Below are 25,931 nucleotides of genomic sequence, written 5' to 3' on the forward strand. Positions count from 1 at the left end.
CACATGAGTATGGCAGTGTACTGAAATCATTTAAAAAAGTGAACATGAATTACATTGCCAGATTGTCACTTTCTCTTAATCTAAGTAATATAGAATCTTAAAATATTGGGGTGTTACTATAGAAGCCAGGTACTATAACTAGCTCACTCCATGCAGAAATGTCAACCTATGAGAGGGAAAGCCATTTGTCTCTGTTACAAAATAATGGGACTTTCCTAAGCAGGGAGTTTCCTGACTGAATCACTGATATCAAAATTTCAATTAACTATTAAAGAAAATTGTCTTTCCTGAGTCCTGAAAGCACTGACAATCTAACCTACAAGTTTGGGTACTTAGCCCCGGTCTTATGTTGTTATTGTGCTTTCTCTCTATGTATATCTTATATCGTTTCTTCCATAAAACTGTAAGCTCTCTGATAGAAGAGACTGCTTTTTATTTATATACCTTGTATTTCAACTTATATTTGGGAAGCTTTTAGGTATAGGTAGTGTGTTGGACCTGGAATCAAGAATACTTGTATTCAAATCTTTTCTTATCAGCTGCGTGACTCTGGGTAAGTAAATCATTTAGCTTTTCTGGATCTCAGTTTTCTCATCTGAAAAATGAGCTGTTGAGATCTATCTTGGAGGGCTATAATATCAAATAGAACTGTAGACACATATATGTATATATACACATGTATAAAGACCTTTGCAAACTTTATAGCACTATATATAATACATAAACTATTATTTTTTCTATTTTATCCCTAAAATATATAACATAATGCAGAGTATAAAATGGATCAGAGAAACATTTAAGGCAGAAGAATCCCTCTATTTTGGAACCCTTAAACTTATCCTTCAGTCTTACTTTGACTTCCTCAAAACTGCAATTTTTTCCAGAACATCCCAAGCTCTTGCCCTACACTGTTTACAATCTCTTTCCTTTTATGCTTTAACTCCAGAGTGAATTATACTGTCCTTTTGAGTTGTGCTGAACCCCAGTCTTGATTAACTCCCAACGTCCACTGCCTTTGCTCCTATTCACAGACTGTTGGTTGACCATAGCTGGAGAAAATCATGAAATGGTGCTAAATGGGTCCACTAGAAATTTATTTTGTAATTTAAACAGGGTTCTCACCAAGATAGCAAGGCTATCCTTTTATATTCCATAATTGACTCACTATTCTGTTCAACACAGAGGCTTTTCCAAGCCTTTCCATTTGTCCTCAAATTTCTTATAGCTTCCTCTCCTAACCTCATTTTCAGCTCAGAATCTGATCTCACATTTCATTTAAAAAGGGGTTATTCTCTAAGAATTTCCTATTACTCAGTTGCCTTCTGATACTATCTCTTCCCACACCCCTATCTCATTTAAAGAAGTGAACCTGTTTCTTGCTAAGGTAAACCCTTTTACTTGCACAAATGATCCCAATTCACTCAATCTTTTCCAGTAAATTGCTCCCCCTGTTGGGTAACATCCTTTCTCTCCCATTCCTGACTCTCACTAATCTTCAGTTATATACTGCCAATCTTTTGTTTTCTTACTAACTTTGAATATATCCATATTTCCTCCATCTTCAAAACCTCTTCACTTGATCCATCCATCCTATTCTACCTCTTCTCAAATCACCTCCACCCTCAATGAACTCCAAGATCAAATATAAAATGTTCTGACAAAAAAAGCTTTTTTTTTTTAACTAGACCCCTCTTATCTTTCCAAGTCTTCTTGTACCTTATTTACTCTAGGTACTCCTCAGTCTAATACCATTGACTTCCTTGCTGGTCCTTGTATCAGATACTTGATCTCCCAGTTCTAGTCATTTTCACTGAATATCACCTATGCCTAGAACACTCTCCCTCCTCACCTTCAATTCCTGAATTCCCTGACTTCAAATCCCAGCTAACATCCTAACTTCTACAAGAATCCTTTCCTAATCCCTTTAATGTTAGGGCTTCCCCTCTTTTGATTATCTTGTTTACCCTATTTATAGCTTGTTTCTGCGCAGTTGTAACATGTCCCTGTGTTAGACTTTGAGCTGAGAACAAGTACTTTTTTGTTGTTCTTTTATTTGTATCTCCAGCATTCATAGTAGCACCTGGCACATAATAGGTGCTTAATGAATGCTTGTTATAGAACTAATCTTGTAAATTCTCCTGATTTTACAGATTGAATTCACTGAGGTAGAAAAGATGAAGTAATTTTCTTAAGATGATGGAGGTAGTAAGTGACAGAGCAGGACTTGTGATCAGGTCTTCTATACAAATTGAATGTGCAATAAGTTCCAATAAGAAAACTGCAAAAAGGTGATCAAGTTTTGATTTAGAGTAAGAATGAAGGTAAATTGATAATTATGTACCATTTTATTGTTTCTTTGGGGATTTGGGTCAGAATTTTAAAAAAAATGTTTACATCTTGCCTTTGATTTGCTTGAATACCACTATTTTTTTTTCTAATATCAGTAACTTTTTCCAGCTTCACAAGCCTTGTCAAAAAGTTAAATGTTATTCATCCTTCTCTTGGTCATTCTGATCTTTTATTTATACTTTTCTCCTTCCCCCGCGAGGCTATTTTTCATTTTTAAAATATATGCTCTATGGTGAGTGGGAATAATTTTTAAAGGATGCCAAGTTGTCACCTTGACTTTGGATAAATAGATGCTTCACTGACTTTTAAAGGATATTGTCTTGGAGTTGGATTATGGCATATTGTCAAGTAGTAAGGATTTTGGGAAATGGCATTTTGTTTCAGTAGTTGTATATCAAACACCCAAGAAAACTGTGTTGCTGAACTGGCTAGTTTGTTAGGGCCATGGAGAAATGGTCTTTGCATCAATAATTTATTTATTTATTTTTAAATGAGATTTTGGCAATCAGCTAAAGGAACCAAAAACCAATTAAGTTGATTGCCAAGTTAATTAAGATTAGCAATACCTCCCACCCACAGTTTTTTTATGCTTTAGAAGAATATAAGATCAATTCTAACCAGATATCAAAGCCATTTACAATTTAGCCCCATTCTACTTTTCCAAACTGCTCTCCCAAAATTCATCTTCATGCTCCAGGCAAATGTGACTATCATTTATGTTGTTGATTTCCTTTTCCTCTGTAATGCTCCCTCTCCTTAGTTGATTCCTATACATCAAAGATTGAGCTCAAATGCCATTCTTTCTTGAAAGTCAGCTTCATTCCCAAAGCTCTTCCTTCCCCTAAATCTACAGGTTTTTTTAAAATTCAGAATAAAAATTGATTTTAGAAAAGGATAATGATCTGTTCTGGGTGAAGTGTAACAGATGGCATAGAAGACAGCATAAATCATGCATGTGGCACAAGAACAACTTTAGTGAGAGTGTATTTGTGTGGGTGCACATTGTCTTGTGGAGAGATAGGGACCTTGGATACTATGAGGCCATTGTTGGGAATGTTGCCCTTCTTCTACCAGAAGAAGTGGATCATTTGAAAATATCTTAATACAAATAACTATTCTTTATAATTAGGTGCTAATAAATACATGTTATGTGAGAAGCCTAATTGCTAGTGAGTGTGAGGAGATAAGTGATGCTTTTAGCAGATAAATGATTTGGGAATTGAGGCTAAAATATGGCTTGAAACTAACCTCTACAAAAAGTATAAATTCTAAAAAATACAAAAATTATTATTTTAAAACTATAAAGGACTTTAGAGATTATTTAGATCACCATCCTCATTTTAGCTCATTTGATAGCTGGGATTTTGTTGAGTAGGTGAGATTGCTGGCACTTTGCTCAGAAAGAATTGTGGAAAGGTCCTGAGCAAGAAATATATGCAGCCTTCACATACAAATATCAAAGTAAGTCACTTTCTAAACAAATTGTACTAGACCAAATAATCGTCAATAAATTCAATCAAAACTATAGTAAGTGATTTTTTTTTCTGTGCCATAATTGTACAAAAAGTCACTTTTAAATTCATTTAAAAATAGGAAATGGTAAATCATCAGAAATACAAGCACTCATACTCAGCATGACCAGAAGTAGTAATAGGTATCCAGAGGTAAAGTGAATGAAAGATTCTCTCAGAAAGTCCTATAATGGTTGGAAATCCACAGTGAGAACCTTGGAAGGTATTAGGAATAATACAAAACAGAAGCAGCCATGACTAGTCCATGCACAATAGTACTCAAAACAGGACACTCCAGGCCCAAATCCCTAGTACCTTGTCCTGAAATAATATAGGGGGCCCTGTTGATCCAGTCCTCTGGAAAGGAACATAATAACCCCAGGAGGCTGTGGTGTATTCAGAAACTGAAGTGACCCATATAGGTCACCAGCAAGAACAATCACTCCAGCCAAGAGCACAACAGTTGAACCTGGCCTTGTTATTAAGTCTAAACAAAGAAACTAAAGCTGGAAAGGTAATCAAACAGAAGAGATAGCCCAGTATAAAAAAATCAATAGATCCAGAGCTATCCAAAAATCGAATCAAGAAGCAGTGCATAATTTCATAAAAACTGCAAACAGCGATTTAAAGGGAAAAATGGATTTCCCACAAGGATTACATGACTACATAGCAAAAATTAATCAAATGATAAACAAAACTGAAAGAAAAGCTCTGTAAGAGAGTTGAACACACAAAGTTTAGTATAAAAATACAGCATACTCAGTAGAAAAATAATCAAGGATAGGGAGAGAGTTGTTCAAGAGGCAGGATAAAGAAATAGTCCCAAGTGAAACAAGCATCTTGATCCAAAAAGATTAAAAGAAACAAACAAACTAGCTAAAACTGGAAACTAAAAGGGGGTTGAGCATTTAGAGAATGGGTCAATAAATTATGGTATATGAATATAAAGGAATATTATTGAGTTATAAGAAATGATAGGACTATTTCATAGAATCCTCAAAAGTAGGAACTGATGCAGAGTCAAGTAAGAAGAATGAGAAGAACACTATATACAATGACCATGGAATTATAAAGAAAAATAACCTTGAAAGACTTAAGAACTTTTCTCAAAGCAATGACTAACCTCCAGAGGATCTATGATGGGGCATATTATTTGCTTCCTGTCAGAGAGGTGATGTATTCAAGGTCTGGGAGGAGACATCCATTTTTGGACATGGCTACAATGTGAATTTGTTTTCTTGATTGTTTTCATTCTTTGCAAGCTGATTTTCATTCCCCTCATTCATTTGGGAATTGGAAGTGGGGGAGGGGTAGTATCAAGAGAGAGGCAAAAAGAAAAAAAAAAGTCATTGAAACATTTTATAAAAGCTCCAAAAGAGAATAGAAGGTAGTTCAGAAAAGATCACAGACAAGCAGCAGAATTTTAGAAGTAATTTAAGAGAACTTTCAATCAAGAGAAAGAGATAGGGAATAGAGATTTACAGTTTCAAATACAATATTTTTTGTTTTATTTTATATCTGAAAATGCTCACTTGTTAAGTTCAGAATAATTTTAATGGAGGTTTTATAGTAATGAAAGAAATTAAAATTCAATATAAAGTCAAAATAAGAGGAAGTCATGTCTGATGCAGCACAGCTAACTGGAATTTGAGGGTTTTTTCCCCTCCTGTTTAAGTCAAAAGACCTTCAGGATTCCATAAACCCTTGTTTCTTACTTTGTCAAATAGTAATTGGACCTGAATTTACCTTGAGGGATTAAATGAGAAAATCTATATAAGGTAGTTGATGTCCTCAGAGAAAAGTATTTCCTTCACATAAAATGACATTCCAATCAATTCTTCACTATTCAGAGGTCATCTCATTGTCTACTGGGCAGTTTTATTCCCCCTCTCTCCCTGCCAGTGCCCTTCCTTTGGCTTCTTCCTTCCTTGTTAAAATCACTGGAGGATGAGCATACCTTCTAATCTTAGAATTCATTTATTTCTTGTTTTCTTGAGAGAAAGATGAGAGGTAATAGTTATGAGTGAAAGTGGGGTGGGATTTTCTATCTGTGGGTTTTATTTTACCATGATTAGTACAACTAATCTGGAGGTTTTGTTGGGATCTGAAACCTCAATACTATTGCCAAGAGATTTCTCTACCCATTATTTCATTATTATGTCTTAACAACAGATGTCCTTTCTTTTCTTTTCTTTTCTTTTTTTTGGGGGGGGTTGTTTTTGGTCAGCAGATGCTGAGAACTTTCCCTTTAATCAACATCCCTCTATTCTGTATCCTGTGCTGGGACATAAAATCATAGAGTGACAGGGTCTCGGTTAAAAGGAACAATAGAGATCCCAAATGTACACAAGTGGGAATATATACTCTATAAAGGCTTAAAAAAAGTAGTGATCCAGTACCAATTGGAATATCTTGAATGATGTGGAATTCATTAACTTCCAAGGCAACCTGTTCCATTTTTTTTTACTACTTTTCATTGTTATGAAGTCCTTCTTTATAGTATGCCAAAATATATCTATTAGTAATTTCTATCTACTGCTCCTAATTCTGTCCCCTCAGATCAAGTTAAAAAGGCGTGTGTGTGTGTGTGTGTGTGTGTGTGAGAACTAGGCGACACATATGAACAGAACACTAGCCCTGGAGTCTGGCTTCAGACACTTACTAGTTGTGTGATACCAGCCATGTCACTTAATTTTGATTACCTTCCCCCCAAAAAAGGAGAGAAAGACTTCTTAATTCCTGCTACCTGAAGTCTTCCATTCCAAATATCTTCTTGTTTGCTACAAGCTACATTACCTACCTCTTTCTTCCTCCTCACCTTTACTGAGTTTTCAGATCTTCATTGCTGAACCTTCCAAACTTAGGTTTCAGAAGCCAGATCCTTTCTTCTTTAACCAAACTTCTGATCATATTCCTAGCCCTCTTTTCTGCCCTGATTTCTGTCTAGTTCTAGACATAGAAATAAAATCTGGAATTTGAAGAATGGTCTGTAACTTCTATCTCAATTATTAAATCATTTGACTAAGCCACTATTTCTGTCAGTAGCTCACTTCTGTTCCTCTAAGTAACTGATTAACTAAGACCCCTTAAGAAAAGATTAAGCACAAAGATGACATTACTTGTGAGATAAGATCACCACTTACTTCATGAACATTACTTACTGACAGATTTAAAAACTATAAAGTATCTAACTTAACATTCTTAGCTTCATCAACTTAAACCACAACTTCCCCTGCCTGGATATACACAATCCAACTCAGTTTCTTTCTTTTTTATTTTTAATTTCAGCCTTTTATTTCCAAAACACATACATAGATAATTTTGAAAATTCACTCCTGCAAAATCTTTTGTTTCAAATTTTTTTCCCTCCCTTCCCCCTATCCCCTCTGCTAGAGGCAAGTAATCCAATATATGTTAAACATATTTCCATAATTATTATGTTACATAAGAAAAATCGCATCAAAAAGGAAGAAATGAGAAAGAAAACAAAATGGAAGCAAAAAGCAACAAAAAAGTGAAAATACTATGTTTTAATCTACACTCAGTTTCCACAGTCTTCTCTCAGGGTGCAGGTGACTTTCTTCATCATGAGATCATTGGAATTGGCCTGAATCACCTTGCTGTTGAAAAGAACCACATCTATCAGAATTGATCATTGTCTGTCATCTTGCTTCAACTCTGTTTCAATATTGAAAGATTCGACGGGTTTAAAAAAAGTTCCTCCTGCAAAAATAAGATTCAAAGCTCATTTCCAGGCTCCATCTCTTTAGGAGAGGAACTACTTGAAAAAGAGTAAAAGAAAGTTGTCTGTACAGTTATAGAGGAGGATTTGGGCTTGTGGTTCACTCTTTCTTTTACCCTAATTGTTGCATAATAGGTGGAATCCCAGTCTTGGGGGCAATAAAAGCTGATTCCAAGTCTTGCCTCAGATATTTACTGTGTATCTTACTGTTAGCAGAGTACTAAATTTTCTCAGGCTCAGTTTGGATGTTATACATAGTTAGGATGATATACATAGCAATTGCCTCACAGGATTGTTGTGAGAATTAAAAGAGGTAATGTTTGTAAGGAAATAAGAATATAGCTCTTATTTGGAAAGAAGTAGTTTAGCTTTCTGAAAGGCCTAGTTAGTACATTTTTTTCATTTGCTACCTATCTTATGTTGTGGTTTTTTTTTTTTTTTTTTTGGCTCCATGTTTTTATTAAAACCTGTCAAAGAGAGCTGGAGTTCACTGAGATCATAAATTGTTCTTTCCCTGGTCTCTTCTCACATAAGTCATTAGATCTTGGCCTTCAGTGAGAATTGCATTGCTACTAAGTGCCATATCATAAAAGAAAAGCAAGTCAATTGCCTGGGATTGATATAAGTCCTTTTTACTTGCATATCTTTAAAGGGTTACAGAGATTAGAAACCAAAGGAATTTTGTCTAGGTTCCAGAGCACAGTTAAAAAGATTTGCATTAGCTTGAATATTGCACTATACCTGGTCATTTGTTCAAAAGATTATTTATAGGTTGTTGGATGCTCAAGGTTTTTATCACAACTCTTGGAGAACCCAGATGGTGGTTCTCATTTTGGGGTTCCCAAGACTCAAGGATAGGTAGTTAGCTAATATAGTTTCCTATTGACCCTTAGGTCTGAGGCTTCCTACCTTAGGGTAAAGATATCTTGGGTTTCCTAGCTTACCTAGAGAAGTATTTAATGGTTCCCCTAAAGAAGTGAAGCTTAGAAAAAATAGCAGCCGTGTGCTTAAAGTAAAAAACAAACATAATGTCTTTTAGCTCTGAATTATCCCTTTCCCTAATCTTTCTCTAGTCCATAGGACAACAAAAGGCCATACTGGAAATATATGGAATTGATGTTTTAAGAATATGGCCCTTGGGTATTTGTAATGAAGTACAGGATGGAATATATAAAAGGAGAGAGTGATTAGTGTAACATGTCTGTATGGAATAAGGGAGAGTCCTGGCAGTTTTCAAGTAAGGATTTCAGGAAAAATTGAGGACGCATTCAGAATATCAGGCATATCTCATTAGAGAGTTTAGGATGCCTGGGTGCCTCTGGTAAACTTAGATTTGAGAATCATGGAAATATTTGAGCCTTAAGGCAGTCTGAGAAGGTAGACATCTTCCACATATATCCAGTTGGCAAAACTGAATGCCTGGAGTAATTACCACAAAATAATGGTGGAATATGGGGATCATAATGTTTTACAGGCATAAAAAAATCCACATAAGGGAGAAGAAACTTAGCAAATGTGATTTATATAGTAAAAGATTCCACTAGAAAGTTCATAATGCAAGGCATTGGATCATCCAGAATCCTCTAAATGCAATTAGTGTGGTAAAGGGTTAAGTCAGAGAAAAAGCACTGCACATTCATAATGGAGTCTGTTCAAGAGAAAAGTTAAACAACAGTGAAAGTGGTAAAGGAATCGGCCACTACCCTCATTTTTAAAGACATCAGAAAGTACTGTTTGTGTGGAATATGCTTGACACAATTTGGAACCTCTAATCAGGAAAAACAAGCATCAAAGCATGTGTAAGTAGGTACACATGAGGAAATTTTAGTAAAATTGCCAAAAATTGAATTTAGATAAATGCCTTTTAATATGCTTTATCCATATTCCTATGCCCATCATTCTCATCAGCAGCAGCACTTTTTATGAACAAGTTCTAGGTTCTGACAATATAAAGGATTTTTCTCTCTCTTTCTCCTCAAGGGAACTGTAATCTAGTTGGGAATCACTGAAACTCAAAATTTATTTTTAAAAATGTTAAAATGTTAGATATAATTGAGAAAAAATAAAATAACAACATTATTTAAAAAAAAAAAGTATGTGAATCTGTTACATTGTTGGTGGAATTGTGAATATATCCAGCCATTCTGGAGAGTAATTTGGAACTATGCTCAAAAAGTTATCAAACTCTGCATACCCTTTGTTCCAGCAGTGTTTCTACTGGGCTTATACCCCAAAGAGATACTAAAGAAGGGAAAGGGACCTGTATGTGCCAAAATGTTTGTGGCAGCCCTGTTTATAGTGGCTAGAAACTGGAAAATGAATGGATGACCATCAATTGGAGAATGGTTGAGTAAATTGTGGTATATGAATGTTATGGAATATTATTGTTCTGTAAGAAATGACCAGCAGGATGAATACAGAGAGGCTTGGAGAGACTTACATGAACTGATGCTGAGTGAAATGAGCAGAACCAGGAGATCATTATATACCTCAACAACGATACTTTATGAGGATGTATTCTGATGGAAGCGGATTTCTTCAACAAAGAGATCTAACTCAGTTTCAATTGATCAAGGATGGACAGAAGCAACTATACACAAAGAAAGAACACTGGGAAATGATTGCAAACTGTTTGCATTTTTGTTTTTCTTCCCAGATTATTTTTACCTTCTGAATCCAATTCTTCCTGTGCAACAAGAGAACTGTTCGGTTCTGCACACATATATTGTATCTAGGATACACTGTGACATATTTAATTTGTATAGGACTGCTTGCCATCTTGGGGAGGAAGTGAAGGGAGGGAGGGGAAAAGTCAGAGCAGAAGTGAGTGCAAGGGATAATGTTGTAAAAGAAATTACCCAGGCATGGTCTCTGTCAAGTTACATTTCCACTATCATAAAAAAAAAAAGTATATGAATGATAGAGCCTCTCAATGCTATAAGAATTTACAGGAAAGAGAGAATTTACTGATTTAGTGTTGGGACATTTGGAGAGAGAACATCTAAGTTCTGATCTGGAAAGAAGTACATTCCTTAAAATACTCAATGGATCTGTTATCTCATTGATGTGGATGTTCCCTCCATGATATAGATCATAAGCTATCCATGTCCACCCATCCTGAGCTATTCTTGTTCAAATTCTTCCCTTAATTTACCACATGGGCTCATTTCTTCCCGCAATGTGCTGGGCAACTTTCTTGTTTCTCCTGATGTTATAAGGACACCACTGGAACATATCTAAGTACCAGTGGAACATGTGCTAAGTCCCTCTTCTCTTTTTATCATACAGACATCCTTTACTTTGGGTTTTTCCCCCTATAATGCCCTATTTGTTATGTGTTACAGTCTGTTATGTGATGGAATCTGTTCATACCTGCCACATATCTCTCTGATGTCCTCTGAGGAATCCTTGTTTTTAAATCTCTTTAGCCATGGTACCATTATATGTGCAAATATATGGCTAGGTGTGTATTTACATGCATACGTATATGCATGTACGTGTAAATATATGTGTGCATTCATGTCTATGCATATCTATGTGTATTTCTCTCTATATAATATCCCTCTGATTATTTGCCATAATCCAAACAACAGGCATTCTCTAATTACTTGGTTTTTCCAGTTTGGATGATTAAGCTAAGCTCTTGAGGAGTTGCAAGTTTTATCTGGGATACTTTGCAGTATTCTGGGGCTTGATTCAACCAATACAATATTATCTGCAAGAAAGGAGAGGATCTGAAGGATCTCTTTTTCATAGGAAATTTCCTCTTCAACCTTGACTCTGCCTTGGATCATTTTCATCATAGGGGATAAACAGTTCTGGAGTCAAGTCAATTCAACAAGTGTTTGTTAAGTGCCCATTATGTCTTAGTCACTGCTTCAGAAGGCATACATCACTCTATTTTAAGTTACATCTGTTATTTATGACTAAAGTTTTATCATCTAATATAATTTCTGTCAGATCTTTTAAGTAAAGAATAGGTTATACTTGTTTCATTTCATTACTAACCACTCACTCCTCAGTCTAATACAAACTGGATTTCATCCTTATCACTTTCCAGAAATAGTTCTGCTTCAAGGTCTCCAATGATTCAATTACAAAATCTAGTTAAAATATTTTCCAAGTTCTTATACTTGATAGTTTTGTAGATTTTAACATTGTTGATTATTTCTTTCTTCTTAATGTTATCTTATTCCTTAGTTGCTATGTTCTGATCTGATTTTCCTATACCAATATGACTGTTTCTTCTTGGTCATTTTATTACCTTTCCCCTCCTACTTCCCCCACTCCTTGTGTGTGTATGTGAGTATATCTATATCTCCATATATCCCCTAAGATTTTGTTCTCAGTGCTTTTTAAAACAATTTGTACATTTTTCCTTTGAAGAGCTTATTCCCTAAAGAGGCACATAACTCAGTACTCAGTTATTGCCTTTAGGTATGGATGACACTCGAATCTATCCCTTATCTTTTTTTATGAGCCTCCATGCCTATGAGATTCCTCTTTTGATCTTAAAATCCAATTCATGGGCAAATCAAGACAGCACCCTATGATGTCATTGGTCTTCCTAAAATAACAAAGGATGAATAACAACTAACAAATTTCTTGTAGCAAATACCCATAGCCAAGCAAAAGAAATTCCCTTAGTAAACCATATGCCAAAATACAAATGTCTCATTCTGTACCCTAAATCTATGTTATCATCAGTCTTCTGGAATCACAAATGGTCATTGTGTTGACGTGAGTTAGTTATTACAGCTTTGAAAGTGGTTTGATTTTGCAATATTGTTGTTGTGTGATTTATTCTCCTGGTTCTGCTCATTTCATTCTTCATCAATTTATAAAAATCTTCCAAATTGTTCACATTTATAATATTGATGCTATAGGATAAATTATTCCTCTAGTTTTGCTCACTTCATTCTGCATCAAATGATACAAGTCTTTCCATTTCTTTTTGAAATCATCTATTTTCTCTCTTCTTGCTTTTTTACTTACATTACATTCTCCCTTGCATTACATTATATCTATGTATACTTTACAAGTCCTCTTCCCTTCTCTGTGAAATTTAAACTCCTCGAGGGCAGGGAACCTGAAGTATTCAGCTTTCTTTTCCCAGTTAAGGGAAAGTAATAGATGGACAACCTGAATGCTGCATTCGTATATTAGAATTATTAAGAAAATCCAAAGAAATCCTCCAGCATATTGAGTAAATCTTGCATGGAAGATTGATGGAAAGACATAGGCGAAAATCTCCCAGGTTAAGAAAACATTGTAGTATTGTCCTCTGCCTTGTTGGAGATAGAATGGTGAATGGAGAAGTGCCATATTTTGTTTGGAGTTAAGAAGCCCTGGGTTTAAATCTTATCCTTCACATTTACTAATTGTCTGATCTTGAGCAGACTAGGTATCAGCTTCCAGACATGGAAAGCAACATAAGGAGTTTGGGACTACCATAAGTTCCCTTGCAACTCTCTGATGCTAGAACTATCCATATTTGTGAAATTACAAAGTTAGCAAGCCATCATTTGGTTCCTCAAGTGAGTTTGTCTTCTCTTTCATTCATACAGAATTTGGGTATGATAAATTATTTCTTCTCTTTGGTGATTTTAAAATTTAATTTGCAAACTGGTGCATGAATTGCTTTATTAATACACTTGCCTTCCAGAGTTATTATGAGGAAATCTTGTCATCAGTCTTAAAGCACTATATAAGTGTAACCTGTTACCATTTACTATTATTATTCAGTTTCTCCTGTATTCTTTGATTTGCCAGCAAGAAATAATGGTGGTTATGGTTTCTAATGTTTTGAGATTTCCCTTATAATCTCCGGTATAAAAAAGGGTGTGATACATTAAGTCATTCTGAAACGTTCCTCTGTAACCTACATTTCTAGAGCCAAATGTATTGTCTCCCAGGAAACCCTCCTTGTATATTTCTTTCAGATGGAGTTTATACATTAATGGTTTTAATTAGCTCTCTTCTACAAATGTGTAAACTTCAACTGAAATCATCAAATTCAGCAGACATTTCATTTCCATTAAAAGTGTTTCATTAAAAGATATAGTTTTTAAATGGAGTTTTTGTTGACTCATTTTTTGAGTCCTTGTAACCCCAGTAGGGGTTTTCTTGACAAAGATAATGAAGTGGTTTGTCATTTCCCTCTCCAGCTCATTTTACTGATGAGGACTTGAGGCAAACAGTGTTTTGCCCAGGTCATACAGTTAGTAAGTATGTAAAGCCACATTTGAACTCATAAAGAGGAGTCTGTCTAACTTTAGGCCCTGTACTCTATGTACTGTGTTCCCTAGTTGCCTGTTCCTTTCCCTATGAAATTTAAGATTATTGAAAGCAGGCAACCTGTCATTCAGCTTTCTATTCTCAGCACTTAATATAGCTCTTTACACAAAGCAGGCATGCTAAATATTTTAATATTTTACATTAATGTCAATTGCCCATTTTTTAAAAGTCTGTAAAAATTATATAAGCTTAATTTGTGGTTAATAGAACTCTAAGGAGTCTATGAATAGATTTCAGTGTCAATGAACTTGAATAAAAAAAATTACATCTTTTTTTTGCTAACTTTTGATTTCCTTAGAAATACTGTGTGTGTGTGTGTGTGTGTGTGTGTGTGTGTGTGTGTGTGTGTATAATTCTATGCATTTAAAAGTCTCACTCTGAGAAGTCTGTATATTTTGCCAGACTGCCAAAGGGGCCCATGACAAAAAAGTTAAGATCCCCTAATATAGAATTTAAACAGTAGAAGAAAATAACTTGAAAACTAATAAACTTGTCATTACTTGAGACATTCAAAAAAAGAGGTTAAATGATCTTTGTGGAATAGTAAAGCCAATGCTAGATTTGAAGAAGAGATGTAAGTTCATATCATAATTTTGAAACTTCTTAGTTATATGATTCAGGAAAGGTTATTTAATTTCTCTGAGTCTCATCTTTAAAATAAGGAATATAATTCATATCTGTAGAAAGGTGAATTGTTTTCTATTATTATTGAAGCTGTTAAGAAGGAGTCTTCATTAGGTGAAAGAGTAAGCTAAATGTAATTTGATGGTCTCCTCAATATTAAAATTCTATGAATATTGTGTGTCCTTAGGAAAATAGTCCAGAAGCAGTATGTAAGATAGGTTAAAGGAAAGAGAGACTAAAAGAAGAGAAATTAGTTGAAAGTTACAAAATATTTGACTTACAAAAATTGGGTAACAGAAAAACTAATGCTAAATCAACTACTAAATGTTTAGGATTTTCATATAAACTTTACTCACCTAATAATATTAAGCTAGTTTTTGAAATTGAATTAACTCTCTCTCTCCCTTCCCCTCCCTCTCCCTTCTTCTCTCCCTTTTCCTCTCTCTCTCTCTCCCCCTTCCTTTCTTCCTCTTTCTTTCTTTCTCTCTCTCTCTCTCTCTCTCTCTCTCTCTCTCTCTCTCGATAGATAGATAGATAGATATACACAGATAAATAGATAGATATAATAAGCATAGACTCCTCTTAAAACACTGAGTTTCTCAAATTTTCTCATTTCATGGCATTCTGCTGATCTATATGAATAACAAAGCAATGTGTACATGACATGCTATGGGGAGAAAAATATATTTTCAGAAATATATATTTTATATGAGACACTGACTTGCCTCTTCCCTGAACTCCATTCTTACATTTCCAACTGTCTACTAAATATCACCTTGCTTTTCCATTTGTACTTTTGATTGAACACATCTTAGATTGCACTTAAGATCTACACCACTCCTCTCCAAAAACAACAGAAAATTGCTCCTTCTGAACTCCTCCACAGGGATACCATTATTCACCCATCTTGGATATATTGATATTTCATCAGTCATCTATCTATCTATCTATCTGTCTATGTTTTTGTTTTATCCCCAATGGAGCATTTTATTTTTATGTACAGCTTTAAAAAAAAAAAAGAATCCCAGTATTTTTCTTCCTATGTGCTTTAATCTTGCCAACTGAAGTTACACTGAACTCAAACTAAAAAGATGGTAGTAGATTATTTTGCCACTCTTCCAGATTTTTCAGTTAAACAACAGATCTGGAGCTTCTACCATAACAGCTTAATCAGCCTAGTCGGTTGATTTGTCCTGCTCTGGGATCATCAAAAATCTCATATCCACCATGCTTTATCATCATAGCTAGGAACAAGGCAATAATTTTAGAGAAAGGGCAATGAGGTGGACCCCTTTTTAGAATGATGGTTTTAAGTTCATAAAATAAAGTACATAGCATTACAAAGAAAATAAATTATACAGAAATGTAGTTATTAAAATATAAAAAAACCCAAGTTCATGGGTTTCAATTTAAGAATTTTTTATTCAGATCAGCCTCCTCATTTTTCAGATAACAAAACTGATGGCCAAAGAGTGACTTGCTTAAAGTAAGTGGGAGAACAAACATTTGAACCCAAGCCTCTGAGTCAGATCCAGATCTTTTTCCATTTTATATTTTTTACATATTTAATTTTCTCTCACTCTGTTTTAAACTCCACAAGAGCAGGGACTGAGTTTTATTGCTGTTTGTATTTTCTCAAGTGCACTGCATATGGTAGGCATTTAATAAACAGTTTTTTTATTTTTATCTGTTCATCTGTTTTATCTCCTTAGGCTATGTTGATATTGGGCTTATTCCAAAAGGAGCAAGAGACATTCGAGTTGTAGAAGTCGAAGAAGCTGGAAACTTCCTGGCTATCAGGAGTGAAGACCCAGAAAAGTATTACCTAAATGGAGGATTTATTATCCAGTGGAATGGAGACTACAAGCTGGCAGGGACAGTCTTTCAGTATGATAGGAAAGGGGACTTGGAGAATCTGAGGGCTGCTGGCCCTACCAATGAATCCGTGTGGATACAGGTAATATGCAATGTCAATAGGAAGTTCTGAACTCTAAATGGCAGCACTTTTCAGATGTACTTTTCAGAACAGAGCATTGATGACTAAGCCAAGATATTTAATTGCATAAATGTATGATCCAAATACTCACTGAAATCAAATAACATAAAGAAATTCAAAGCCATTAAATTTATTCTGCTCCATGACTGAATTTTTTTGGGGGGGAAGGTCAGATATATTTATTTTAGATCTTTAATCATTCCTGTGATTTTTGTCTTTGTATGTATGTATATGTATGTATATTAAGTCACAAGGAACCAGCCTGAAGTAGTTATTAGAGAGCTGGCCCCTGTGTCAGGTAATCCTGAATTTGAGTCCCACTTTTGACACATACTGGTTGGGTGTTCCTGGGCAAATCACTTAACCTCTCAGTATCCTAGGAAACCCTCTGAGACTTTAAGCTGCAAAGCATTCAACTACCAACTTTCTTTGGTAAAAGAAAGTCTTTACTGGAATCTTTTAAAACTGACAATTACAGATCTGATTTTTAAAACGAGCATGACTCAGTTTGTTGTCATCCTTTCTCTTGTTTTTCAGCTCCTGTTCCAAGTGACCAATCCAGGCATAAAGTATGAGTACACAATACGGAAAGATGGCAGCTCTGAAAATGATATAGAGAAGCCACAGTACTTTTGGCAGTATGGCAGCTGGACAGACTGCAGTGCAACATGTGGGACAGGTAAACATTGGCTCATGTGAGATTTGGTTGTTTCCTCAGAAGGGATGGCCTATGGAGGAAGGATTAGGCTTGTCCTACTTAACTCCAGAGAGCAGAAATAGTACCAATAAAGTGTAGTTTTAGGGAGGTAGAATTTAGCTCATTAAGTAGAAAAATCTCCTAATCTCCTAACAGACTCTACCTACTGGCAGAGTACCAGGCATGTGTTCAGGAAGACTCATTCTTCTAAATTCAAATATGGCCTCAGGCACTTAATAGCAGTGTGGCCCTTGGAAATGCTGTTTGCCTCAGTTTCCTAAACTATAAAATGAGCTGGAGAAAAAAAATGGCAAACCACTCCAGTTTCTTTGCCAAGAAAAATCCAAATGTTATGACATAGTCGAATATAATTAGAATGACTGAATAGCAATAACAACAATGACAAAATTTAAGATGCAATGGATGGCCTTTCTCAGAGTATTATAGTAGAAAGTCAAATGTGGAGATAGGGGTGGAATCTTACCTCTGATACTCCCCAGCTATGTGAGACCTTGTTAAGACATCAAATTTCTGGCCATCTCATTTTCTTCCTCTGAAAAATAGAGATAATAACTAAAAAGTTTGCCTCATAAAGCATTTCAAGAAGTATGGGAAGTTAGGTGATATTTTGCAAATACTAAACCCTGAAAGCTAATTTATGAGCTGGCTGTCTGGCTAGATGTATAGTCTTGCTGTACAGATATACTGTCACTTATATTGTATTGTGTTTTTCCATGAAAAAGTATGATACACTATCCTCACACAGCAATTTTCTTCTCTCTGATTCATCACTGTGCTTGTCTTGCCAGATTCCAGCCCTGGGATACCCATCACATCTGCATTTTACCAACTTTGTCTTTATTGTTGAATAATGAATGCTACTATAGAAAGTGACTGTACCAACTGGCACCCTTACAGATTTCTGTCATCCAATCTCTACTGGGACCTAAGAGCTTTCTTTCTTTTCTTATGGATTCTCTATAACATTGCACCCAGAGGCTATTTTAAACCTTGTCTTTGATCTACAACACTACAATACCATCCTTTCCACTCAACAGAGAATCTCACCTCTTTTAGTGATAAATTTAAAAGCATCTGAGTTCCCTCTTTTAGATCTCAAAGCTCTCCCCACCTTAAACATGCATATTTTCTCTTCCTTCATTAAGAAGAGGTGGTCCTTCTTGCCAAGGTCAACCTGTATTTGTGTCCTTGATCACATTCCCTCCTGTCTTCCTGCAACTTGTCCCTTCAATATCTCCCCTAAATGCTTTTTAATTTCTCCCTGTTTAATGGCTTTCTCTTTGTTGTCTACAAATATGGCCAGGCCTTTTTCATCTTTCTAAAGCTTCCTTTGACCTTGCCATCCCTTCAAGTTGTTATTCTATCTCTTTCTCACCTTCCCTAGCCAGACTGTTAGGACATCCCATCTGCTTCCCTTCAAAGCAAATTTGTTTCCTATCCTTTCATTTACTTCTCATCCCTTTGTAATCTGACTTAAAACATCATGATTAAACTGAAACTGCTTTTGCCCAGGTTACTCCATCGCAGATCTTATCACTAGAATTTAGTCCTCACCCTCTAGATTTCCCTGGAGCATCTAACACTGTTGATCATCCATCCTTTGGGATATTCTCTTCTTGTGTTTTCATGAAACTGTTCTCTTATATTCTCTACTATTACTTCTCTGAACACTCTCCAGCTTCCTTTACTATATACATCTTCATCTGTGCCACATTTTCTAACTGTATTCAAGGCTATTTCCATTTTTCTCTCAGCACTGTCTCTGGATAATTTCATCAGTTTCCATGGTTCAAATCCATCACCATAGTCTTATCATGAGTTCCAATTTTACATACCCAAACAATTGTTGGGTATCTCCAAATGTCTGTCTCGTTTTTACAAGTCCAACATTTCCAATACATAAATCAGTATCTTTCCCCCAAAGCCACCTCTCTTCCAAACTACTGTTTCTACTGAGGGTGCCACTATCTATCCCCATTACCCAGGTTCAAACATTTAGAAATCATCATGGAGTTTTCATTCTCATTCTCACTCTCACTCACCCTCTCACTCATCCCTATATCCAATTAGTTGCCAAGTTTTGTCAGCTTTATCTTTGCAATATCTCTTGCATGTTTTCCTATATAGTCATTACTCTCCTTTAGCTCTTCAATGCATCCAACCTTGACTGTTGTAATAGTTTCCTTTTATGTATCTCTGTTGCATCTAGAATAAATTACTTTACTTGTAATTTGAAATCCTTCATAATCTAGCTCTAGAAACTGATTTCAGAGTATACCCACTCTATATTGCACCAAATTTGTCTGTTTGAAGTTGCCATATAGGGTATACAATCTGCTATCCCATATCTTTGAATAGGCTATTCCTTGTATCTGGAAATCTCTACCTCATCACCTTTGTCCCTTGGAATCCCTCCTTCAATTTGAAGCTAAGCTCCAATATTGCCTTCTATATAAAGCTTTTCTTGCCCCCCTTCTGTATTTTAGTGCTACTTTATTGCCCCTCCCATTATTTTGTAAAGATCATATGATCATTAATCTAGAGAAAGAATTTATGCACACAGATGTATATATGTATATACCTATGTATATAGACACATATAATTTGTTTGTGTATCTCTTTGCCTGCTGTTTTCTCTTCAATAGAAGACTTTATTTTTGTTTTTGCATCCTTAGCATCCAGAACAGGGCCTGGCATACATTAGGTACTTTAAAAAAGCATATTACATTAGCTTGTTGGGTATTGAAACTACTTCAGCAGAAAACTAATGGGACATTTTTAGTGATGAACGATTCTGAGGAAAACAAAGGTAGCATGATTGTAAATAGTGTTTTCGCAATGGTTCCAACATCTATCTTGAAATAGTGAAATGTGTTAGCAAGAGCACCGGACTATGTGACTTTGGGTTGATTATTTAAATTCTACAACCTTCAGTTTCCCTAACTATAAAATGATGGAGTTTTATGTGCTAATACTTCAAATCCTTTCCTATTTTAACATTATATGCTTGTAATCTATGACTGAATTATAGAATGTATATTTAATTTTTGTTTACCTAACATTTTGGGAAGTGAAACTAAGACATTACTGAACTGATATAATGTAGATCTCACCAGAGACAGTTTAAAGAATTGGGATTATTTTAATCCCTGTTATTTCATATAACACACCAAAGAAGGAGAATACAAACTTTCTATTCTGTGCACGGTATGTTAGTGCATCTGGAATGAAAAGATAAGTACTTGATTTCTTTGATGATAGCAAAGGAACATCAGATTCAGTTGCCCAGGAAATCAGAGATTGCCTTGCTAGATGTGGTCTGTTTTCTTTTGTTATCAATATATTCAGTCAGTAATACTCTTGCCTACTCTAGATTCAAGTTGTCAAAGCTTAAAGAACAACCTTTCCCCAATTTAATCAGTCAGAAACATTAGGTTTTAAGGCAAATTTTTGAGACATTTTTTAAATGTCTCCTTGTTTAGCCAAAATGAAAGCTCTGAAGTTATTGATGTCTATGGTAGGTAACACGTACTTGCCAGGTAAACTGATTATCTTCTGACCCTGCTGTTATTAGGTCTTGGAGAAAAGTAGCCTCTTTCATTGCAATTATATGGATCCCTAGAAATGATTTGCCATTCTTTTAGATAAGGTTTCTGAAGCTGAAAATCATTCAAAAAGGGTGTCTCTATTTTAATAGCTCCTCTCTCTCATTCCAGTGTTTTTGTCTTAGACTGTCACTAGAGTTTAAAGCCTTTGCTGCTTGGTTTTCAAGACTGTTAAAGTCTACAATGTTCAGAGAACACTGTCAGCAGTACCTCTCATCTGAACATTAGCCATGGACAAGGTTTTGTTGTTTGGTAATTTCAGTCATGTCTGACTCTTCATGATTCCATTAGGCTTTATTTGTTTATTTGTTTCTTTGGCAGAGATCCTGGAGTGGTTTGCCATTTCATTTTGCAGCTCATTTTAAAGATGAGGAAATTGAGGCAAATAGTGTTAAGTGATTTGCTCAGGAACACACAAATAGTGTCTGAAGCCAGATTTGAACTTTAATCGATAAACCTTATAAATCCTTTTCAAGTTATAAATATTGGACTGGCATTAACAATGTAATTACACAACTATAGCAGAGTTTATAAATGCCTAATATATATAATTACATTTAAAATAAGTTAAATTTTAAAATATGTTCTATAATTTAATTGGCCCTTAAATATTTTCTGTCTGGGAAACATTAGCTGAACTTGTGCTTTTTCTATCCAATTGGTTAATTGTATTTTCCCCTCACTTTAATGAGTTACTTTAACTCATTGCAATTGTTGCAATATTTAAAGTTTTATTTTTCTAAAGTGAAATCCAATACTTTTTGCATATCTATTATTGTTCAGTTACTAGTAATAGAGGGAAAGAACTAGAGACTACCAAAAAAACCCCATCAATTGGAAAGAATAATATGAATACAAAGAAATCAAAGTATAAAGAGTAAAAAAGGTTCAAATAATTTTGAATACAAACAAACATTTATGATGAAAGGATAGAAAATACATGGAAATTTGATAGCTATAGTTTTGAACTATTTTTAAAATTTAAAAACATTTACAATTCAGGGCATGAAAATAAATATAAAATGGAAAACAGTGCAATAATTTGACCCTAATAAGAAATTTATTTTAACTAAATAATCTCAAATAAAAATTAGTTTCACAAAATTCCATTTTTAACAAAATATATTATACTATACATATCAAATACAGATACTACCATTTCTTTCTTTCAGGTTATTAAACTGCCAAAGTTTTACACAATGCACATTTTACTTTTCCATGGCATTTAGGTCTTATAGCATTAGTTGGAAATCAAAGTGAATTATACATAATCCCTAGCCATGACCATTGCTCTCATCTTTAGCAAATGACTTAGTTAAGCCAGTTTTTACTTACATACATATATTTTCATCATAAAAACTCAAGATCCTGTTTGTGCTCTCTGCTTTTGCTGTGGTGTGTTTAGTGAAGCTTCTGGATAGTTCAATATTTTTTTTTCAAAAATCTTGATTTTTAAATGAATCTTTTTGTCACTGCTGCCATGATGGGTTTAATGTAACATTAATTTATGTATAAAATGGCAACTACATTGTATTGTATAAAGTCCTAGCTACTGGGAAAATTTTTCTTAAGCTAACCAAATACAAGGCTGCAGCAATTATACAGAATGGTGGAATACAAGGGGGAAAATGAAGAAGTAAATAAAATGAATTTTTATCAGTGGTCATTCATTATTTTGTTTTTTGGCATATGGAAGAAATTATCTTCTTTGAGTTTAAAATGTTCTAGTAAATCCAGTTGTCACTTATCTTCTTCAATATCATCTTGAATTGAACTAAAGTTCTTCTCTGATCTGATGTAATCAGTGATGACAACTAAGGATTTCTCCATAGAAGTCCTCTTTGAAGGTGTGTGTGAGTTTCCACAGATTTTTTTAGTATTCTTGTAGTATGAGTTCCATCCTATACTTAAAACCATTTTATGGACATCTCCATTTCCGACACAGACCCAACCTTAATAAATTCCTGGAGATAAATCATGTGGAACATGCCCAACTGCTTGGAGCCCCATCTGCAGCTCCTTACCATCTTGGCTCAGTAGAAATAAGGCAGGTGTTTCATCACATTTGGACTTTGGGCTCCGGAGACTACCTAGGCAGAGTCCAGTGGAACTACCATCGAGTTCAGGGCCAAGATTAGCTTTAGTGGCAGGAAGTGATTCAGGATCACAGGAAGCTTTACCCAATTTCCCAAATGTAGTTCAACTTGATCTCCTTCTGTTCAACTCCAAAGCAAACTCAGAGTCTATCAGCAGTGCCTGCCCAATATGTGGTTCATTCTGTCTGTGCTGATGGACAACCTTAGTGAACTGTCCATAACTGTATGTTTTCATCTGATCCCAAGGCATTCTATATCTTATATAAGACTTTGTGTCATATAACAGAAAGAACTAGATTTGGAATCAGCATGCAATCAGAATACTGCATTTTTATTCTGTCATTTTACATGTGGGTTCAAATCTAGGTCTTTCAATCATCACCTATGTGACCTTGAACAAGGCACCCTTTCTGGGTCTCAGTTATCCATGAGTCCCTAGCTGGACTCTTTCATAGGGATCCCACTGAGGTTTACTTTATTCCTAGCTCACCTAACTTTCTTTTTTTTTTTTTTATTTAATAGCCTTTTATTTACAGGTTATATGCATGGGTGACTTTACAGCATTAACAATTGCCTAACCTCTTGTTCCAATTTTTCACCTCTTACCCCCCAACTCCCTCCCCCAGATGGCAGGATGACCAGTAGATGTTAAATATATTAAAATATAAATTAGATACACAATAAGTGTACATGACCAAACCGTTATTTTGCTGTACCAAAAGAATCAGACTCTGAAATATTGTACAATTAGCTTGTGAAGGAAATCAAAAATGCAGGTGGGCATAAATATAGGGATTGGGAATTCAATGTAATGGTTTTTAGTCCATCTCCCAGAGTTCTTTTTCTGGGTATAGCTAGTTCAGTTCATTACTGCTCCATTAGAAATGATTTGGTTGATCTCGTTGCTGAGGATGGCCTGGTCCATCAGAACTGGTCATCATATAGTATTGTTGTTGAAGTATATAATGATCTCCTGGTCCTGCTCATTTCACTCAGCATCAGTTCGTGTAAGTCTCTCCAGGCCTTTCTTAAATCATCCATCATTTCTTACAGAACAATAATATTCCATAATATTCCATAATTTTCATATACCACAATTTATTCAGCCATTCTCCAACTGATGGGCATCCAGTCAGTTTCCAGTTTCTAGCCACTACAAAAAGGGCTGCCACAAACATTCGTGCACATACAGGTCCCTTTCCTTTCTTTATAATCTCTTTGGGTTATAAGCCCAGTAGTAACACTGCTGGATCAAAGGGTATGCACAGTTTGATAACTTTTTGAGCATAGTTCCAAACTACTCTCCAGAATGGTTGGATTCGTTCACAACTCCACCAACAATGCATCAATGTCCCAGTGTTCCTGCATCCCCTCCAACAATCATCATTATTTTTTCTTATCATCTTAGCCAATCTGACAGGTGTGTTCAGCTAACTTTTTAGAGTATTCCACATCCTTCCTTCCTTTCCTCCCTCTCTCCCTTTATTCCCTCCTCCCTTCCTCTTCCCTCCTTCCTTTTTTCCTTCTTTCCTCCCTTGTTTTCTGCTTTTCTTTCTTTCCCCTCCTTCCTTCTCTCCCTTCCTCCTTCCTTCCTTCTCTCTTTCCTTCCTTCCTTTACTTCTCCCTCTCCTCCCTCCTTCCTTCTTGCCTTCTTTCCTTTTCCTTCTTCCTTTTCTCCCTTCCTCCCTCCATTCTTTTCTTCTTCTTTCCTTGCTTACTTCCTTCTTTCCTTCCCTTCCTTCTTTCTTCCTTCATTTCTTTCATTCCACCCTTATTTACTTCCTTCTCTCCTTCCTCCACTTTTCCTATTCCTCAATCCTTTGTTTGTTCATTCTTTCCTTCCTTTTCTGTCATATGGCTTTAATTATACTTTGTCATACTACCTTCCTAGTTATTAATGTTAATGCAAAAGTTAATGATTCCCATTGAAGCCTCAGACACATAGAGTTTTTACCAGTTTAGGTACAGTAATTATTATTATTATTATTGTAGTCGTAGTCGTAGTAGTAGTAGTAAAAGTAGTAGTAATAGTACTAGTAGTAAAAATTAGCTTGTACATTGTGCTTTGAGATTTACAATTTGCTTTACAAATATCTGATTTTATCCTCAAAATAATCCTGGGAGACAGACAGGGGCTATTCTTATTCCTATTTTGTAGATGAGAAAGCTGAAGTTGGAAAAGTTTAAGTGACTTTCTCAGGATCCCTCTGAAACCAGATGTGAATTTAGGTCTTTCTCACTTCACTTTGAGAAGGTGTATTTACTTTAGAATTTGATGAATTTTATAAAAGAAAGTAATATCTTGGGTGGGGCAGCTGAGGTGGCTCAATAGAGCTCTAGATCTGGAAATCTGAAGATTCATTCTCCCGAGTTGAAACCTGGCCTCAGGCATTTTGTAGCTCTGGGCAAGTCACTTCACTCTCCTTGCCTCAGTTTTCTCATCTATAAAATGAGCTGGAGAAGAAAATGGCAAATCACTCTAGTGTAAGCCAAGAAACCCTAAATAGTATCATGAAGAGTTGGATATGATTGGAATGTCTGAACAATATCTTGGGTAGTAGCTACAAAGGAAAAATCATCCAAATCTGCTGTTTCAGAACTGAGGCATTGACTATGTATCTCACATTTTCTGTCTTCAATAGTGTGTAGTAATAGGTCCAGAAGTCCAGTTCTCTCAGTTACCCTTGTATGAACTGTCTTCTCTTTTATGAATCAAGCTCTTTTCCAGACAGGATCAACTGAGCTCTTTCATAAAGTGTTTAGCCAACTAAAGTAAAATCTATAAAGATCTTTTTCTTAGTTTGGTGACCCTAATCCCATATTTCCCTTCAGCAAACTCTTCTGAATTCTCTTTAGATTATAGTACCCACTACCAACTATTTCATATGATAAAGCACAAAGGCAAATATTCAGGGATGGAGACCACCCGAAGGGTCTGGGGTTTGACCCACATGCCTTCAACTTAAATTGACTAGATGTGTTGAAGAATGTGT

The 25,931-nt window shown here is 35.3% G+C and overlaps 1 protein-coding gene and 1 pseudogene across 1 annotated transcript in view; one reads left to right on the forward strand and one right to left on the reverse strand.

The window, feature by feature from the left end:
- The window catches only part of ADAMTS12 (ADAM metallopeptidase with thrombospondin type 1 motif 12), a 467,290-nt gene that overhangs the window by 341,686 nt on the left and 99,673 nt on the right, over nucleotides 1-25,931 (forward strand). The window contains exons 15-16 of the mRNA XM_031945878.1: nucleotides 16,236-16,480; nucleotides 17,057-17,198. Of these exons, the coding sequence (XP_031801738.1) occupies nucleotides 16,236-16,480; nucleotides 17,057-17,198 (387 nt within the window). The remainder of the gene's footprint in view (nucleotides 1-16,235; nucleotides 16,481-17,056; nucleotides 17,199-25,931) is intronic.
- Nucleotides 22,244-22,902, reverse strand: LOC111719063 (annotated as a pseudogene).

Source organism: Sarcophilus harrisii, chromosome 1 (genome assembly GCF_902635505.1).
Source record: "Sarcophilus harrisii chromosome 1, mSarHar1.11, whole genome shotgun sequence".
NCBI classification, from domain to species: Eukaryota; Metazoa; Chordata; class Mammalia; order Dasyuromorphia; family Dasyuridae; genus Sarcophilus; species Sarcophilus harrisii.